This window comes from Vanacampus margaritifer, chromosome 1 (genome assembly GCF_051991255.1).
Source record: "Vanacampus margaritifer isolate UIUO_Vmar chromosome 1, RoL_Vmar_1.0, whole genome shotgun sequence".
NCBI classification, from domain to species: domain Eukaryota; kingdom Metazoa; phylum Chordata; class Actinopteri; order Syngnathiformes; family Syngnathidae; genus Vanacampus; species Vanacampus margaritifer.
This window is the reverse complement of record NC_135432.1, coordinates 66,447,684-66,467,423: the sequence shown is the minus strand read 5'-3', so window position 1 is coordinate 66,467,423 and position 19,740 is coordinate 66,447,684. Positions and strand designations below refer to the sequence as shown.

The 19,740-nt window shown below is 41.7% G+C and overlaps 1 protein-coding gene across 11 annotated transcripts in view; it reads right to left on the bottom strand.

Annotated features, from left to right (window-relative positions):
* Positions 1-19,740, bottom strand: part of syne1b (spectrin repeat containing, nuclear envelope 1b) — a 131,873-nt gene that overhangs the window by 79,309 nt on the left and 32,824 nt on the right. For all 11 annotated transcript variants that reach the window (XM_077563023.1, XM_077563016.1, XM_077563057.1 and 8 more), the window contains 28 exons: positions 19,579-19,737; positions 19,108-19,272; positions 17,818-17,952; positions 17,591-17,749; positions 17,297-17,505; positions 15,685-15,793; positions 15,434-15,598; positions 15,149-15,316; positions 14,886-15,062; positions 14,664-14,804; positions 13,271-13,431; positions 13,044-13,194; positions 12,749-12,976; positions 12,496-12,594; positions 11,389-11,576; positions 10,437-10,560; positions 10,181-10,347; positions 9,875-10,028; positions 8,285-8,913; positions 5,872-6,051; positions 5,501-5,651; positions 5,274-5,432; positions 4,172-4,354; positions 3,918-4,019; positions 2,858-3,061; positions 2,582-2,789; positions 2,163-2,275; positions 889-1,094 (listed from right to left, as the gene is read on the bottom strand). In XM_077563023.1, coding sequence (XP_077419149.1) covers positions 889-1,094; positions 2,163-2,275; positions 2,582-2,789; positions 2,858-3,061; positions 3,918-4,019; positions 4,172-4,354; positions 5,274-5,432; positions 5,501-5,651; positions 5,872-6,051; positions 8,285-8,913; positions 9,875-10,028; positions 10,181-10,347; positions 10,437-10,560; positions 11,389-11,576; positions 12,496-12,594; positions 12,749-12,976; positions 13,044-13,194; positions 13,271-13,431; positions 14,664-14,804; positions 14,886-15,062; positions 15,149-15,316; positions 15,434-15,598; positions 15,685-15,793; positions 17,297-17,505; positions 17,591-17,749; positions 17,818-17,952; positions 19,108-19,272; positions 19,579-19,737 — 4,994 coding nt within the window. The remainder of the gene's footprint in view (positions 1-888; positions 1,095-2,162; positions 2,276-2,581; positions 2,790-2,857; positions 3,062-3,917; positions 4,020-4,171; positions 4,355-5,273; positions 5,433-5,500; positions 5,652-5,871; positions 6,052-8,284; positions 8,914-9,874; positions 10,029-10,180; positions 10,348-10,436; positions 10,561-11,388; positions 11,577-12,495; positions 12,595-12,748; positions 12,977-13,043; positions 13,195-13,270; positions 13,432-14,663; positions 14,805-14,885; positions 15,063-15,148; positions 15,317-15,433; positions 15,599-15,684; positions 15,794-17,296; positions 17,506-17,590; positions 17,750-17,817; positions 17,953-19,107; positions 19,273-19,578; positions 19,738-19,740) is intronic.

Here is a 19,740-nt window from a genome sequence, read left to right as displayed (position 1 = left end):
TCCCAAACAAATTCCAAATTAAATTTTGTGAAGGCAAAATGGTTAAATAATTCAACAATACTAAAGATTCTGAATGGTCTTATAGTGCAATAAGTCAGGTCTTTCATTAACTCATTGACTCATAGCCATATTCACTGAAGCAACCCCCTTCGCTCCCGGCTGTTTTCCTGGATTTTGACTGATTTTGCAAGAGCCACAGAATATTGTGTTCTCTTGCTATAAAATCATGGAAGCTACCAAAAGAAAGATTAAAATCTCTTCTTTCATCAGGAAAAAAAGAGTATATTTCTATCTGTTTCCGTTTTGCAGCAATTAGCATTAGAATATAGCTAAGTTTCATCATTATTCACAAATCTGTTTAGAACAGTGGGTAAATGAGCTTTTTTTTTTCAACATGGCCCTGGTTGATCTCTTTTGCTCTGCTGCCACCCGCTAGACGTTTTTGTAATAACTATCATTTCTTCAACCGTTCTCTGCAGTCGAGTGGCCGCATCAAAGCCTTCTGTATGCTCCAGTATAAAAAAAAAAAACATTAAAAAACGTATAAATACATCTTTGGGACACTTGAAACATTTAAAATCGAACATATTCATACGTTTTGCGGAGCAAATGAGTTAATGTAAGGAAATACTTTTAAATTCATATGAGCAACAAATTTAAAAAAAACGTAAGATAAAAAAAATCGCCTTTAAATTTTTATTTTTATTATCTTATTTTCTCATGAATTTATAGGAAAAAAAGAGATACTAAAATAATCAATTCATGATTTTATGGATCGATATCAGGCTCAAAAAGGAAAACCGATTCGATATCGATTATTTTTAAAACCCAGCCTAAGATGCAAAGTGCCTTTTAGACACACTCAGGATCGGGTTGCCCTCCTCCTACCCTTTCATGAGTGATGCGCTGTCCTCCAGAATCTGCTGGTTCTGCCTGCACTGCTCCACGAAGCTGTCCCAGTCTTGCTGGATGGAGGACAGCTGCTGCTGGACTTGGCCGGCGTTGGCTTTGGGGAGGTGGAGCAGCAGCTTCTCGCCTTCCTCGCAGACCTGCGTGAGGTGCACCTTGCCTTCCTCCATGCGCTCGGTGGCGCCCTGAGAAACAAAAGCAAGTCTTGAAACATGGGATTGCTTTCTGTCCAGAAGTTAAGCCTTCGAATCGTTTTTTTCAATGTTCCCTCGTTTGTTCGCTATATCACATATACTACTAAAATATGGATGCAGCACTTTTGTTTTGTTTTTTTGTTCCATTTTCTGGGGACTTAGAAAGCCAGTCAGTCACCAGACCCCCCCCCCCCCCAAATAAAACAAAACAGCACCTTTTACAGGGATGTGATTTGACCAAAGTGAAATTATCTGAAAATTTAGCCGGGGGGTCTGGGGGCCGCTGGCAGCGAAGCCCCCCGGAGCTCATGGGTTTTCCGTGTTTTTAAGTACTTTCAATGCACTCACATGACAAAGAAATAGACAAAACAACAGCATAAATTTTCAATGTATATTGAACTATCCCATATAAAATGGCAGTTTTAGTCAACTCAAAATCAGTCACATTCAAAAACATTGGACTGCCTTTGCTTTTAAAAACTATCACTGAGAATATCATCATATCTAACTAATGTGATTACTAAGTTCACACATAAATAATGTTGAAGAGTTCAAATTTCATGAACAAATAATTGTATCATGACCAAATGAAAAGTAACTCATATTAGAGCATACCACAAATGTCTTTGTTATAGCAGAAGATGTTATCTGTCGGAGTCATGTGCATACACAATGAACTACTAAAAAAAAAAAAAAAAAAAAAAAAATCGGATTTTTTTTTTTTGGGGGGGAGATAAAAAAAAAGCGGAATTCCGCGAATTAGCGGAAAAATCACATCCCTGCTTTTATTGTGGACAGTCTAAGGCACATCTGTGCACTAATCATGGTGTCTAATCAGCATCTTTTTATGGCACACCCGTCAGGTGGGAAGGATTATCTCGGCAAAGGAGAAGCGCTCGCTCCCACAGATTGAGACTGGTTTGTGAACAACATTTGAGCGATATGGCGATATCGTGTATGCGGAAAAAGTTTTCGATCTTTGAGTTCATCCCGTGAAAAATGGGAGCAAAAACAAACGTCGATAATCGATAATTTAGCGAAAACCGGGATTCACCGTACCTTCAGTTTCTGCAATTTGCGTTCAACGACGTGAGTGTCTCCAGAACGGTCGCAGCATTCTTTGACGATTTCCCTCTGCTCCACAAGCCAGCGATGGAATTCCTGAACGAGATCTGCGGATCGAATAACAAGATTTTAAAGTGGAAATAAGCTCAGCTTCCCTTTTTTTTTTCCTCTTTTTTTTTTCTGGAGAGCTCAGTTTTGTTCATTCGGTAATTTTACCGATTTGACATGTCATCATCATTGCTCTCCTTTTTTTTTTTTTTGATTTATTATTATTTTTTTGTATGTGGGTGAGAATGTGTATGTGCACTGCAGTGTGCGTGTATGCGTGCGTGTCGCGAGGCCATCAGGGAGACCTGAGGAAGGACCAAAGAAAAGAAAGGATAAGCTCAGCTTCCGGTGATCACGCGTCTCACCGTTGAACTGCTGCTGAAGACAGTTCTGCAGCGACGCCAAAGTCCTGGCCGAGACCTGGTTCACGGACTCGTAAGTCTTGATGAGCTCGGTGAGCGCCGAACCCAAACCGCAAAGCTCCTCCGAAGGATATTTGCGACACAAGTTGTTCAGGCTTTCCCGCGTGGAGTCGATGCTTCCCTGCTGGTTTTGCAGCTCTTTCTGAAGTTCCTAAAAAAAAAAAATGGACAAAGACAAAATGGGATGACGTCAAGAAGAAGATGTCGGGGGCGTCTCACCTTGACTCGGCAGATGTCCTCGGGTTCCGAACCGGCGGGGGAGGAGACCAGGGAGTCCTCCATGCTCTTCAGCCAAGCCGACATCTGCGCAATGTAATCTTCCAGGAGTTTCTTCTGGCCGCTGAAGTCCGTCAGGTTCGCCCGCGCTTGCCCGTGCAGCTTCAGAACCGAGTCCATCTTCTTCCTCAGGTCGTTCTCCAGCAACTGCAACAATAAAAAAAATTATAATAATAAAAATAAAAATAAATAAATGTCAAATCGGTAAAATTACCGAATGAACAATACTGAGCTCTCCAGAATTTAAAAAAAAAAAAAATTAAAAACATGCTTTGTGGCTTTTGCTAGTTGATTGGTTTAAGCGGTCGACAACGATGGCCTGAGAACAAAGTACTGAACGAGCTACAACACAACTCACTACATCCTTCACTTACTTTCTTTTTTTTTTTTTTTTTCTTTCAGGAGAGCTCAGTATTGTTCATTCGATTTGACATCATCATTGCTCTCCTTTTTTTTAATTTTTTTTTTAAAAAAATAAAGTTTTTTTTTTCTCTCTTTTTATTTATTTATTTTTTTTAAATATATATACATATATATACATATCCACACATATATATATATATATATATATTTTTTTTTTGTATGTGGGTGAGCATGTGCGTGCGTGCGTGTGCGTGTGTGTATTCATCAGTTCACCTAAAGCCCATTAAAAAAAAATCCCATACTAATAACATAATATAATAATAAATTGCCAAATGCAGAAACATCAATGTAAGTTATCACGATGTAGTGGCTCTCGCTAACAGACAGAATTAAGTAACCAGAATTAGGTTAAAAAAAATTCTATATACGTAGACCATGTTTCTATAAATTTTGATATTTGGTTTTAATTTGAGGCAGATATTTTTTCCATTTCCATTTTCCTTCACTTAACTTTCATTCAGCGTCATGCAAGTTGTATTTTTAATAACGCCAATTCATCCAAACCTTCCTTTTTTGGGAAACTGGTCAGTAGAACAAAGCAAGATTGTAAAGCGCTGACCTGGACGGCTTTTCTACCTACTTGCAGTTTTGGAGGCGTTTCCTGACTTTGACTGCTGCTCTTCAGCTCCGCCATTTTGCGCCGCAGGTTTTCCAGCCTCAGCTCCTTCTCGCCCATTTGGTCCTGATGATGCGAAGCATAATTGTTGTTTCGGTTAGCGGGGAGGACAATTGGATCCAATCTGCAAAAGCTCGGCCAATACCTTTCCAATGACCCATTTTGACCATTTTACTGATTTGTTGATGGCCAGTAAATGCGACTCGTTTTAGAGTTACCTGAAGCTCGGCGAGCCTCGCTGCCACCTTGTGGCTGTCGTTGAGGTTGTTCAGGCTCTCGTTCAGTTCTGTCACGCAGCTGCTGGCCCAGCTTTCCACCTCGTCCGCAATGTGCCGCACGTCCTCCCACAGCAGTGACGTCCGCTTCAGGCGCTGGAGGTTGTCGTCCACCCTCTCCGACACCTGCGCCGGGCAGACTCGCTTGTCGGTGGGTGGAAGAGCCATTTGTTTCTTCCGCCTATCACGATACCTGACTGGCACCTCTCATAATTTCCAGGAATTTTTATATGAAAAAATTTGCATTTTAGCTCAGCGGCTTCCAGGTCATGTAACCTGTGGATTCAAAATTAGCGCGGGACCATAAAACTGTGTCCACCATAAAAAATCAACTCTCGTTTTCTCATCTCTCAATATTTTCTATGAATTTTTATACGTAAAATTGAGCATTTTAGCGCAATCGCTTCAAGGTCATGTGACCCAGATCCGTATATAGCGAAAGTTAGGCCAACTCTGTGATTGGTCAACTGCTGGTCACATGACAAATGGACGCCATCTTGTTACCCTGCTGAAACCGAGTTGGCCAAACTCTCTCTATATACGGATCTGATGTGACCTATTTAATCAAAATCAGTGTGGAATTAGGAGTTTTTTTTCTTTGTGGAAGTCAACCTTAAACATTTCTTGACAACAATATGTTATATGTGACCTCACTAGTCTAAACATGACATTCCGATTAATATTACATTTGTTAGGAAGCAAAATCCAGCCGTTTTGATCCAGTTCGGGGGGGCGGCCATTTTGCTCCTTGTCGTCGACTGAAGATGACATCACAGTTGCTCAGGGCTCAGGCAACGACCAATCACAGTTCACCTGTTTTCTGAAGCGGCGCTGTGATTGGTTGTTACCTGAGCCCTGAGCAACTGTGATGTCATCTTCAGTCGACAGAAAGTGGCAAAATGGCCGCCCCCTGAGATGGATTGAAAACAGCTGGATTTTGCTGCTTAAGTCATATTAATCAGAATGTCATGTTTAGACTAGTGGGGCTGCATAGAGCATATTATTGTTAAAAAAAGAAAAAGAAAATGGATCATTTCCCACGTACATCCAGCCACTGGTCCACGAGCGTCTCCATATCCGTCCTGAGCATTTGCGAGTCGCACTCTGGCACCTTCTTCAGTTCGACCGCCAACTGTTTTCCTTTGCTGGAAAAGCGCTCCAGCTCCCGCTGCTTGTCGGCCATTTGCGTTTTCACCGCTTCATGCTAGGGAGGGAAGAACGGGAGCTCTCGATGTTGTCGGTTGAATAGGATGGACTAGACTTTGTTCTGACCTTGCTCAGGGACCGCTTGGTTTCCTCGTGGTCCTTCACAACACAGCTGATGTCGAGCAGAGGTTTGGCGCTCTCCAGAACGCCGCCGATGGCCGATTTCAGCGTTTGATATTCTCTCATGAGCTCAGCAAGAACATTGCACTGCTCTTGTCTGTTAAACACACAAAATTATGTTTTTAACCCCGAGGCGTTATTGTGACCATTTTTTGGGCTTTTTGTTGGTTCTGACCAAGCCATTTCAAAATAAAATCCTGCCCACGGGTTAAGAATGTTATTTTATGTTAATATTCCAGATTATTCACAATCATACAATTCTACTTTTAGATGAGAGTTTATTACGTATCAGGCGTCGAAACTTGTTGCCACAGTACCTCTCAGTTATGAGCGTCTTGGTATCCTGCCACGTGGCGTCCAGCAGGCCGATTTCCCGCAGGGCCTCCGCCGCGAGCTCTGGGTCTCGCTGGGTCAGCTGGTCGGCCTTGTCCCTCAGCCACTGCTGCTCGTGCTGGTGGGACTGCAGCTCGTCCTCCAGCTGATTGAAGAAGCGCAACCTGACACAAACGGGGAGGCGGCGGAGGAGCCCTTTAACTCTTTGACTGCCAGACGTTTTCAGAAAAGGGATGCCGTGGGTGGGTGGGTGTAATTTAAGCATTTTGACTGATCTTTCAAGGTCCATAGAAAATTATGTGTTTGGACTATGGAAACACACATACTGCCAAAACAAGATTGGACTCTCATCTTCCATCAGAAAAAAAAAGTTTGTTTCTACCTTATTCTGTTTTTGAGTAATCAACAATAGAAAATGGTTAGTTTCACCTGTTTTAAAAAAAAACGTCTTTTAACGTCTTTGGCACTCCTCCATAGGATTTTACGAAACATTATTTAACGTTTTTGGCAGTCAAAGAGTTAAATTAGGGACGGGCAAACGCGCATGCCTTGAAATACGAGTTGAATTCATCTGGAGGAAGTTTTTTTTTTTTTTTTTATATATATAGCGCTTTATCTACACCATATGGTCACCAGGGGTGAGGATCGAACCCCACAACCTCACGGGAGACGTCCGCTCTACCGCTGAGCCATGCCGCCCCATGGAGACGGTTCTCAGTGCAGCATAAAATATTAGTCGTTCTTTGCAGACGTTTAACATTAAGGAGGCGCTCCATAGGAATTGTAAGCATTAGAATTATGAAAGTGGACTTCAATGCTAAGTTCTATGTGACACAGGCAAGTAAATCACTTAGTTTTGGGTTTACTTTGGAAGTGGTAATAAGCAGCTCAAAGCCTCTTTTTTTGAAGAACTACTAATTCAGCCAAACTGCTACTTGTTTACACTTGTATGATCTCAAGTTTGCATTCAAGAAGCTAAAGTAAAAAATCTAGAAAGCGTCATTAAGCCAAGTGACTTATAAGGTTAAGCCATGGTTATTTTAGTTAACAAAAACTAAAACTGAAATTCAAAAAACTATTTTGTGAAATACATAAAAATAAAAATAAAAATGCTTTTTAAAAATCGAAAACTGAAACTACATTTTATGTTTACAAAACTATCTAAAACTAACTATAAATATAGCGAAAATGTCCTTTGTTTTAGTCTTTGGTAATTGTTTTAATACATGAGCCTTTGGGTATCATTTTTCATTTCATTTCAAGTATATTTATTTCGATATGAACCGGAATGAAGACGTTTGAAAGCACGTCACGCAGAAGTGATGTCATCTAGCAGCGGCCAATAGAAAAGCACCTTCGGATGACGTCGCTCCGAGGCCTCAAATTTGCCTGCTGGAATTTTGGCTCCAAAGGCCTGCTTTTTCATTTCACTTGGCCGAAATGCAATGCCAGGTAAGCAATGTGTTACATTTTTTCATTATCCCATGATGTTTATATAAAATTTTGCGCACAAGTAATACACATTAAAAAAAAAAAAAGCGAATACTGAAACTAACTACCAAGAGTTTTTGTTACGTAGTAAAAAGAGCATTGATTTTTATAAAAATAAAAGAGAATATAAGTAGCAACATGATAAGTGGCCGCCATCTTTTCTTTCCTTTTCTTTTCTTTGTTTGTTTTTGTTTTGAGCTATTTAAGTGACGCTGTTTGAAACATCACAGCAATTTGGACAAGTTTACTAATTAGAAGCCCCGGGAAATTTCTGCCCGTACGAGCTTATTGGTGAAATCTTTTCAAATAAAACGTGTCAGCCAATTGGAGAAGTGCATTCCAGAGTAGCCGACGAGACAAAAGGTTGGCGGAGATATGTTGAGAAATAATCAATTAGAAGATTTTTTTTTTCTTTAACAAATTCTCTATAAGCATTATCACACAAAACCATGCCTAAAAGGCCATATTTTAAAAAACTAACAGAACCACCCTGAAAAGTAATTAACTCTTTGACTGCCAAAAACGTTAAATAACGTTTAGTAAAATCCTATGGAGGAGTGCCAAAGACGTTAAAAAACGTTTGTTTCAAAACAGAGGTGAAACTAAACATTTTCTATTGTTGATTACTCAAAAACGGAATAAGGTAGAAACAAACATTTTTTTTCTGATGAAAGATGAGAGTCCAATCTTTCATTTGGTAGTTTCCATAGTCCAAACACATAATTTTCTGTGGACCTTGAAAGATCAGTCAAAAGATCAGTCAAAATGCTTAAATCGGCTGGCACCCACGGCATCCCTTTTCTGAAAACGTCTGGCAGTCAAAGAGCTAAAACTAACTACATTTAAAAAAACTAAACTCAAAACGAACTAAAATGAAAATAAGCCTGCCCCTGAGCATGCCGTCACCTTTGCTGGAGAGCCAAAAGGCTGGCCTCTTTCAAGCTCTGCTGGTCGGCTTTTTCTTCAATGTCCTCCACCGCTTTGAGCAGCTGCTCTTTCCGCTGTCGAAAAGAAGCCCACAGAGCACCCAAGGCCTCCGCTTGGCTCTGTTTGGTCCCCAGCAGGTTCCTCACAGCGTCCAGCTCAGCGCTGAGCGCGTCGGCCAGCGCGCGGCACGACTTGCGAGAGCCTTCCTCGGCGCCGACGACGTACAGGTGGCTTTTGCAGAGGCCGCTGTCCAGGTCCACGGCCAGCGTTTCCAGCCGGCACACGTCCGGCGCGGCGGCGGAAAGCTCCTGCTGCAGCTCCTCCACGCGGCCGCGGTCCCAGCTCCCGCCCCTCTCCACCGTCTGCCGCAGGCCCTGCAACACGGCCGTGGCCGCGCCGTGCGTCTGCCGGAAGGTTCCGAGCTTTTCCAGGCACTCCGACTGCAGCTGGACGATGTGCCGGGACTCCACATAGGGCTGGACGCAGCCGTCCACTCGGCCGCGGAGGAGCTGCGCATCACCCGGATCGCACCATTGACAGAGACTCTCCGCCTGGTTATCTAACATCTGTTTTGCACTCGCTTGCTTCTGTAAGGTCGCCTGGATCTCCTGCCAATGGAAAAGTGATGGAAAAATCTGTGTGCCATTTATGTCCCATTACCAATTAAATATCAAACAATGAAAATGATACCGATTTTTTATTATTTTATGTATATATTTTTTTATACTTATTTTACTTCTTTTTTTTTTTATTCAACACAAAAAAATATCAGATTTTTCAATTTTTCAAGTTCTCACAAAAAAAATACAAAAGGCTGAATTTAATCATTTGTTCTTTCCAGTTCCAACACAAAACAGTCACAAAAAATGTTCTAAAATGCCAGATATTTTTGAACGGAGATTTTTAATTCACATGAAAAATACAAAATGTAAAAGTAGACTACAAAACTGAATTTAATGTGATATAATTTGTTCTTTCCATTTCCAATAATTGAAAAAGTGGTGTGTCTTTTTTTCAAAAAAAAAAAAAGTTAATGTCAGATTTTTCTTCATATTTCAATTTCAGGCTAAATTTTAAATTACTAAACAGAAAAAAGAGCCACAAAACTGGATTTAACCCACATATCGTTCATTCTTTCGATTTCCAACTGGCAATCAAAAATTAAATACTAAAAAATATAAGGGAATATTTTGTTATTTGCTTTTTTAATCTCGTAAAAAAAAAAATGCGAGGGAAAAAATTGCTAGTTTTTTTTTTTTCTTCACATTTCCATTTTAGGCTAACAGGCCACGGGAATTAATTTGATTCAATGTAACGTGATTGGTTGGGGTCATCGAGACAGAAAAAAAAGAAAATACAATTTCAACAATTTCAAATATTTTCTAAAAGAGCTACAAAGAATAAAGTCATAATAATACTAATCATTTCAAGAAAGAAGCAAAATGCAGTTTTATGAGAAGAAATGAATCTGCTCGAGGAAGTGAGACTAAGCCCCGCCCCCAACTGCCGCCAATAACAAAAAACTGCAGATGATTTACTCCCAGCCCAAAATGCTTATCATTCACTTACGGCAACTCGTGCGCTGGCCGAGGGCAGGTCGCTGATGCTGATCTGGGAAGCTGTGTGTAGACTCGAAAGCATTGTTTCACTCCACTGGGAGAAATTTTGAAGGTCTCGGTCAAACTGTTCCACTTGGGCCAGGTGATTCTGGAGCTCCTGGATTCTGGAGCACAAAAAATCGTTTCCTCAGTTGCGATTATTAGATTCCTCATCACGTCGAACTAAAAGTCCTGTGCATGGAAGCAGCGCTCGTATTTCATGCGCACTCGTATCTCGAGTCCCGGTGGCCTTCTGGACGAATGAGTGTCTACGTACCTTTTAGGAAGAGCTTCATTTTGTGCATGCAGTCTTCTCTGCAGGGCGTCAAGCTCCTCCCTCAGATGGCTCGCCCTTTCATCCGACGCATTGCAACAAAGCGATGTCCCTAGAGAGAGCAGCTCAGCATGACCGGGTCCCAGAGTCTGGACCTCCGAGTGCAAGGCCTGAAAAGAAATGATTATCGGATGATTTTTATTTTACAACTTATGTTTTGATTGTTTTTGCAGGTGACGTGGGAAAGCATGAAATTGACCTGCATGTCCTGCAGCTCGACGCAGAGTTTGGCTTTGTCGGCCGGCAGGCACCGACTCTCGGATTTGATGGCACATTCGCTCCTCTCCAGACAGGAAATGAAGTTGCAGCGTTGCTTCTCGAACCTGCAGCCCATCATTCCAAATAGTGGGAAGCATGCGGCGAAAAGTTTCAGCTATAACATACAGGCGGCTAGTTGTGACGCAATTTTATTTTCCACATTGAAATGGATTCAACTGTCTTTAATCCGTTAAAGCAAAAAAAAAAAAAAAACAGCAAGAGTTTTCGTTACGTAATTCTAATAAAAACAAAGAGCATTGATTTTTATAAAAAATAAAAGAGAATATAAGTAGCAACATGATAAGTGGCTGCCATCTTTTTTTTTTCTTTTCTTTTCTTTGTTTGTTTTTGTTTTGAGCTATTTAAGTGGAGATCACAGCAATTTGGACAAGTTTACTAATTAGAAGCCCCGGGAAATTTCTGCCCGTACGAGCTTATTGGTGAAATTTTTTCAAATAAAACGTGTCAGCCAATTGGAGAAGTGCATTCCAGAGTAGCCGACGAGACAAAAGGTGGGCGGAGATATGTTGAGAAATAATCAATTAGAAGGCTTTTTTTTTTCTTTAACAAATTCACTATAAGCATTATCACACAATTTTTCCCAAGAAAAAAAGATACATTCTTTGGAATTCATCATTCCAGTGGCCATTCTGACCTGACTCAGCATTTTTGACAGATTGACATTTTTGGAAATCTCTCTGTCACGTTGTTAATGTAAGTGGATTCATAGTGTCATTACTCTAGTATCGGTGTGCTTTTAAAGGGTGTGAAGTCGTGACCTGGAGTCAGGTTAGTCTGAGTCTTAGCAAAAATATAAACTAGGAAGCTCATAACATAAGTCAAGGTACCCACTGTATTAAACGCAAGGTTGTCGTCGTTGTTTTTCTTTTTACCTTTGCCAATCAGTTAGCAGCGCCTCCAGAGTGCTCTGCTTGCTCTTGGCTTCCTGCGTGTTTTGTTCAAAGCTGGCATTTAACGCCTCGAGAGTCGCCTCCGCTTTCTCCCTGTCGCCGAGTCGCCGGGTGCCAGCTGACAGGGAGAGCAAGGTTCCCTTCAGCCTCTCCAGTTGCTGAGAGACGTCCTGGGAGACAGGACACATGAGATGAGCAGTTGCTCCAAATTTATAATAATAATAATAATAATAATAATAATGCATGGGATTTATATAGCGCTTTTTTATCTAATCAGATACTCAAAGACGCTTCACATTCACACTGTGGTGGCGGTAAGCTACTTGAGTAGCCACAGCTGCCCCGTGGCAGGCTGACGGAAGCGTGGCTGCCAGTGTGCGCCTACGGCCCCGCCGACCACCACCAAACGTTCGCACCTTCCATACGCCAGTGTGAACAACACTGGAGGCAATGTGTGTGCAATTGATGTCCATATAGAGCAGGGATGGGCAACAAGTGTTAAGTTGCAATACCAGTTTTTACCACTAGATGGCAGATATCAACAAAGCAAAAGCGCTGGCCAAATTAGGTCAAGAAAAAAATTGATAGTGCGTATGGAGAATTACAGTTGGGTATATTCAACGCTTAATTTTATAAAATAGTGTTACAATCAAAGATGGTGGCTTAATTGGCTGGTGGTGCATCTTGACTGCAGTGTTGTAGATGTGTGCGAGCCTTGGAGACTTTGAATGATATGTAGGAAAAACATACGGTAGTTTAACTCATTCACTCACAGCCATTTTCACTGAAGCAACCCCCTTCGCTCCGGGCTGTTTTACTGTATTTTGATTGATTTTGAATTGGGCGTTATACACTCTGCTGCCACCTGCTGGCCGTTTTTTTGTCATAACAACCATTGCTTTAAGCGGCCTCTTCAGGTCAGAGCATCAAAGGCTTCTGTATAAATATGTTTTTGGGACCATGGCAATATCTGAAATAGAACCTTTCGAGACGTTTTGGGGAGCAAATGAGTTGATTTTAAAATGATCAAGTGAGTTGATTTTTGTGAAAACCAAACAAAAATATGACAAAAAGTTAAGAATCAAGCACCATGTGGTTCTGAAGGGCCCTGTAGGTATCTGATGAGGAACTGCAGGTCTTGATTGGATCTTCCAGCTTTGACTGTAGCTCACAGAGCAATGCTTGCGCCTAAAAAAAAAGAGAGAAAATAACGATCTTGTGAAAAACAAGCACAAATCTTATATAAACTCTAAACTACGAAGCAGACATGCTAACCACTAGCCCACTGCGCTGCCTAGCTTCTGCAAGACCAAATACTTGAAATGAATTCCTTTGACTGCACCTCTTGAAAGCTCTGCGAGAACTTCTGCTGGTGTGAGAAGCTTTCCTGCAGCCGCCCGTCAAGCTGCTGCACGCTCTCCCTCAGCTCGTCCCAGTAGCGTCCGATTTGGGTCAGGCGGGCCTTGATGCGGGCCGCCTCGCCCGACGAAACGAACCGCGCCACGTCCTGGGAGTCCGCCTCCAGCCCGGACAGAACCTGAGCGCGCTCCTGGAGCTCCGTCTCGACGGCCTGAACGCACGGCAACACAGTCCCAGCTGAAGTTGGAGAACTAATATCAGTGAGGCTTATTGAGTACCTTGACTGTCTTGATCTTTTGCTCAAGTGCCAAATTCGACCCCTTCAATGCGTCCAGTTGCTTTTCCTTGTCAGATATCCACGAGGAAAAAGCGTCAAACTCGGCTCCGAACCGATTCCACGTGATCGTCATCTCCTCTGCGGTTTTCACACTAGAGCATAAAAGTAGACATTACACAAGAGTTTCCCTAAAAAAAAAAAAAGAAGTCAATTTTGAAATAAGCGTACTCCTTTTTGAGGCCAGCCTCCACTTTGTCCACTTGATCGCTGAGGGACCGAGCCTGCTCAAGGAGGAGAGTCTTGTTCTTCGGGCCCAGCTGGATTTCCGTGGCTCTCTTGAGCAAAGTGTTCATGTGCAAGGCTTCGGCTTCACATTGCTTCAGGAGAACCTGGCTCAAACACATGGAGCAACTCAACTCATTCATTTGCAGCCATTTTCACTGAAGCAACCCCCTTCGCTCCCGGCTGTTTTACTGGATTTTGACTGATTTTTGCAAGGCCCACAGAATATGTGTTCTATTGCTATAAAAACATGGAACCAACCAAAAGAAAGATTAGAGTCTCTTCTTTCATCAGGAAAAAAGTATATTTCTATCTGTTTCCGTTTTGCAGCAATTAGCATCAGAATAAAGCTAAGTTTCGTCATTAGTCACAAATCTGTTAGAACTGTGGGTAAATTAGCTTTTTTTCAACATGGCCCTGGTTGATCTCTTTTGCTCTGCTGCCACCTGCTGGCCGTTTTTGTAATTGCTACCATTTATTCAACCCTTCTCAGCAGTTCAGAGGATGCATCAAAGCCTTCTCTATGTTCTAGCATTAAAAAAACATACAACATTTATAAATACGTCTTTGAGACGCTTCAAACATTTAAAATAGAACGGATTTATACAATTTTGGGAGCAAATGAGTTAAATACACGACATTTTGAGACCTCTATTTTATGAGTATAGTTTTCCCACCCCCATTAAAACCCCAACGTATATGATCTTACACATGCATTGCACGGATAATCCATTAGAGGGCAGTATCACCCAGCTGATGGCTTTTCCAGCGACCTTGCAAAATCGCCCCAATTGAGAAAGGAGCGACATCTACACTTAATTAATTGTGGGGAATGTTCTTTCCGTTTTTTTGGAAATACTAATATGTTTGATATGTCTGTTTATTATTAGATTTTTAACAGTTAAAAATGTATGAATTTAAAGCATTGTGACGGGATGTGTCAAATATGACACAAATTAAAAGTTAAATGTGTAAGTTGATTTTCTAAACAAAAACAATTCTTTGTTTGTTTGACCAATAAATACTCTATTTACAAAAAATCTGAATTTTCTCTCATTTTTTTTCATGGTTCAGGCTTCATAGGGCTAACTGTCGGATTTGTGAATTCTGAACACACAACTGTGTGTATGTTAATGAATCAGAATTCAATCAGATGTGCATACACATGGGAGAAGGTTCTAAATTTGTTGAAATAGTAAAAACAAATTTAAGTAAGAACATTTTTGATGAATCAAGGATTTGCGCATTAAATATTCATACCCACGATTTGAGGCACAAATTTATGTGTAAGCACTTTGAATGTTGACCCCTGAGACAAACCAAACCAAGTTTGACTCACTCTGGCTTGGTCCAATTCTACCGCCAGGCTCTCCGGACTACTGAAGTTCAGGTCTCGCTCCATCTTGGACCGGGCCTTGCTAACAAACTGGCGTACGGCCTCCTGCTGGCTGTCAAACTCCTGCCAGGATGCCAGTGTGACCTGACAAACATAACATATCAACATCAAGTACATACCAAAAAAAAAAAAAGTCTTTCTCAGGAATAACAAATGTTAGCCCACCTCGAGGCTTTGCTCTTGCGAATCCATGTTTTGATCCATTTTGCTGAGCGTGTTCTCCAGACTGTGCAGGTCCTGCTGCAGAGTCTCTCCCAGGCCTTCCTCGGCCTGCAGCTGCTGCCCCCTACTGATCAACTGTTGAACATCCTTCCTCTTCAGTTTCAGACGTTTCAGAAGTTGCTACGAAGGGACAATTTAGACCCATTAGGACTTCCAATGTGAACTTTTTGTGTGTGTGTGTGTGTGTCTTTTTAGTCGGAGAATACCTGGTGAACGAGTAGCAGTTGCTGGGCTTCTCTCACAGTAGGACAATCCAGGATTCTGGAGACATCAGCCTGAGCTTCTTTCTGCGCTCGGAGAAGTTCATCCAAAGTTGTCTGCACTTCCTCCCTAAATTGAACGCAGTCACCCACAGCCAGGACCATCTTCTCAGCCTAAAAAGGTGTAGGATTAAGAGTATATTTTCTAGTTGCTATGGTTGTCTTCGGGGGTCAATGTTTAGCCCCGAGTACGTTTGAAAGGGCGAGTGATACGTCGGAGGAGTGACCCACCTCTATGAGAGACAAGAGAAGACCCTTAAAATCAACCGAGAGTTTGCTGAGGGCGCTTCCTTGCCTCTGGGCGTCGTTATCGGCACAGATCTCGATCAGAACGGCCATACGGGCTTTCAGCCAGCAAAGATTCCCTTCCTGGAGCTCGGCGTCGTTCCTCAACTCCTGCAGCAGGCGCACGGCAAGATAAGGTGGCCAAAAAATGTGATGCTGGATGGCTTGATTTTGAGGATGGCGTGACGCAAACGTACCGTGATGGTGGCCTTGACTTGATTGTATTTTCTCGGGTCGCCCGCCCGGTTTCTCAGGAGTCGAAGTTGGCTTTCTTTCGATATCAACCAGCAAGAAAGTTCGGCATATCTGTGACAAGACACAAATATTAAGGTCAAAGTGAGAATTAGAGGTGCCGCAATTAATTGACAACTAATCAATCATGAAATTATTGGACAACTATTTTGATCAGCAATTGATTCAAACAAATCCCACCCGGAGGGAAATGTACGGAAGAGGATTAGGGCCAGTCAAGAGAGAGAGAAAAAAAGTTTGGCAGGATTCTCGCTTTGTTCTCGGAAAGTGAGAATTCTGACTTTAAAGTGAGAATTGTGACTTTAACCCGTGAGCAGTATTTTATTTTGAAATGGCTTGGTCAGAACCAACAAAAAGCCAAAAAATGGTCACAATAACGCCTAGGGGTTAATCTCAGAATTGTGACTTTAAAGTGAGAATTGTGACTTTAATCTCAGAATTGTGACCTTAAAGTGAGAATTGTGACTTTAATCTCAGAATTGTGACTTTAAAGTGAGAATTGTGACTTTAATCTCAGAATTGTGACTTTAAAGTGAGAATTGTGACTTTAACGCGTGGGCAGTATTTTATTTTGAAATGGCTTGGTCAGAACCAACAAAAAGCCAAAAAATGGTCACAATAACGCCTAGGGGTTAATCTCAGAATTTTGACTTTAAAGTGAGAATTGTGACTTTAATCTCAGAATTGTGACTTTAAAGTCACAATTGTGACTTTAATGTCAGAATTGTGACTTTAAAGTGACAATTGTGACTTTAACCCGTGAGCAGTATTTTATTTTGAAATGGCTTGGTCAGAACCAACAAAAAGCCAAAAAATGGTCACAATAACGCCTAGGGGTTAATCTCAGAATTGTGACTTTAATGTGAGAATTGTGACTTTAATCTCAGAATTGTGACTTTGAAGTGACAATTGTGACTTTAATCTCAGAATTGTGACTTTAAAGTGACAATTGTGACTTTAACGCGTGAGCAGTATTTTATTTTGAAATGGCTTGGTCAGAACCAACAAAAAGACAAAAAATGGTCACAATAACGCCTAGGGGTTAATCTCAGAATTGTGACTTTAATGTGAGAATTGTGACTTTAATCTCAGAATTGTGACTTTGAAGTGACAATTGTGACTTTAATCTCAGAATTGTGACTTTAAAGTGACAATTGTGACTTTAACGCGTGAGCAGTATTTTATTTTGAAATGGCTTGGTCAGAACCAACAAAAAGACAAAAAATGGTCACAACAACGCCTAGGGGTTAATCTCAGAATTCTGACTTTAAAGTGAGAATTGTGACTTTAATCTCAGAATTCTGACTTTAAAGTGAGAATTGTGACTTTAATCTCAGAATTCTGATTTTGTTAGTGCTACTATTATTCTCAATTTAAAGTGAGAATTCTGAGAATAAAGTCAAAATTTAAAGTCAAAATTTAAAGTCAGAATTCTCACTTTAAAGTCAGAATCCTGACAACAAATTGAGAATCCTGGCAAACTTATTTTTCTCTCTTCATTGGCCCTAATCCTCTTCCGTACATATTTTGTAAAAGCGCCATTTTAGGGGATTATACCTTGCGTTGTAGTCCTTCCATTTGTCCGGGTTCTGCATTAGCTTCTGATGGGTGTTTTCAATCTCCTCGCTGACCTCGGCGTAATCCTTCCTGGACTTCTCAAGAGTCTGGTGAGCAGAGTGGCACTCGGGGAGCTTCTGACAGAGTTCCTCCATCAATTGCAGCCTCTTCTCACAAAGGGACTGGGGGCCCTTTTCTCTGAAGAAGGCCTGGCGGGGGGACCCGAGGACATGATCGTCACCGTGAGCTCGTCTGAGAAGGAAGCGACGTCAGTGGGATGACCCGAGCGCTCACCCGATGCTCCTTGACGAGCCTCTCGCTGCCCGCGCTGGCCAGGTGCCGATTCTCCCGGGTCACCTCGGCCTGGCACTCCTGCAGCAACAGCACCAGCTTGCTGCCCTCCGCCTCCACTTTGAGGCGGAGGTGGTGGAAGGGAGCGTCGGTTTGGACGTCCTGGGAAAACGAGGAATTCAAAAAGAGAAATATCTCCGGTGCCTTTCAGTTGGATTTGGTGAACGCACCTTCCAGTGTTTGTGCAGAGCCCGGACAGTTTCCTGCAGCGGCTGTTGCTCCTGCTCGGGCAAAATGTCGGTGAGTTCGTCGCAAGCCTTGAGGAACGTATTTAAGACGCGCTGGTCCAGTTGCCCGAAGAACTCCTGCCAAAATCACAAACCGCCTGCTTTACTTGTCTTGTAGCTTTCAATTTCCTTCTCAAATGATGGGATGTGTTCAAGTAAATATCCTTTTTTTCTGATCCTAAATCCTCAATTTATGACATATAAGCAGGAATATATTTGACCAAAAAGCACGAAACTCTCACTGTTCAAATTCAACAAGGAAACGGTGAGTAATTCTGCAAAAACATAATTAATTGCAGCATCCATTTGTCTGTTGGGTTTGTTTCTTTTTTCTTTTCTGGAGAGCTCAGTATTGTTCATTCGGTAATTTTACTGATTTGACATGTCATCATCATTGCTCTCCTTTTTTTTTAAAATATATATATATATTTTTTTGTATATATATTTTTTTGTATGTGGGTGAATATGTGTATGTGTATGTGCGTGCGTGCGTGCATTCATTAGTTCACCTAAAACCTATAAAAAATAAAAATAAAATAAAAATCCCATACCGTTTCCCCAAACCTAAAAGGAAAAAAAAAACAAGGTTTGTTTCTCTGGAGTTTGTGAACTCACAAATACCGCCAGAATTTATTTTGCTAGCAAGGTTAGAAACAAATACCTCTCTCAAATAATCTTACATTTAAGACAAAGAAACATCCCAAACAATCAACGACTGAGGGAACAAACGGCTCCCTCAATTAATCATTAACGCCTCCCTCAAATGCTCAACTGAAAAAACAAAAACCTCCCTACGGATGAAAAAAAAACTCCCTCAAACAATTATCCACCAACCAAACAAAAAAACATTAAAAATAAAAAATAAAAATCAGACTCGCAAGAAACAAAAGAGGCAACAGCCTCCCTAAAATGATCAACTTAAAATAAATAAACACCTCCCTCAGGTATTCAAATTAAGACCAGAAAAATGCCTCCCTCAAATCAGAGGCTAGTCATTATGTTGGAATGGAACAATATCTAGAAACACAACATAAACAGATAAAGTCACACTGCTAATAATCTCCTTATAGATTTGAGAGACACTGTTTTGGATTGGATCCATCACATCAGGGTCTATTTTTAGAAGGGATATTAATAACCACCAAACACCCGATGTCCACTTTAAAGCGCAGTTATACAAAACTGGAGTGTGTGTTGAGGCAACGTTCAGTGTGTCGGTGCTGGATTCCTCACCGTGTGCTTTTTCAGCAGCTCCTCCGGGTTGCCTCTTTCCGCCAGGCAGTTTTCCGCCATCTTAAGAACTTTCTCCAGCTCCAGCCGTGACTCGTCAAAGCGCTTCATGAGGCAGCTGTTTGCCTCCACGCACTTCCTCCACTCGGTGGCTTCCCGAAACATGGCCTGCGCACGCATTGCAAATAAATATGAAAAATCGCTCACAAAAAGTTGACTTTACGGGTGAACTTAATTTGACCTCCCGTCGATTTTTAAATGCACATATGGGATTGTTTCTCTACGTTTTGGACAACTTTCAACCACTGCCATGATTTTAATAGGAATGAGGGGAGCCGCTTCGAACTGGCCTGGATTCGGCTGCATTCCATCCTACAATGGCACAGTTATACATGTGAATTCAAGAGTTTAGAGAAGGTCGAATTAAGTTCAACTGTAGTTTGGAAAGCAGAATATCCTGAAGGAGATCTTAACCTGCGAGGAGGCTTGGAGATCGGCCACTCTTTTCTGCAGGAGGCTCATGTCCATGTGTTGCAGCGTTTTACTGCCGTCCATCAGCTTCAGGATGCTCTGGTGATTCCTCTCAATCACTAGCAGACACTTTTTGCAGCTTTGCGTGGCGGCCGCCAGCTCCTG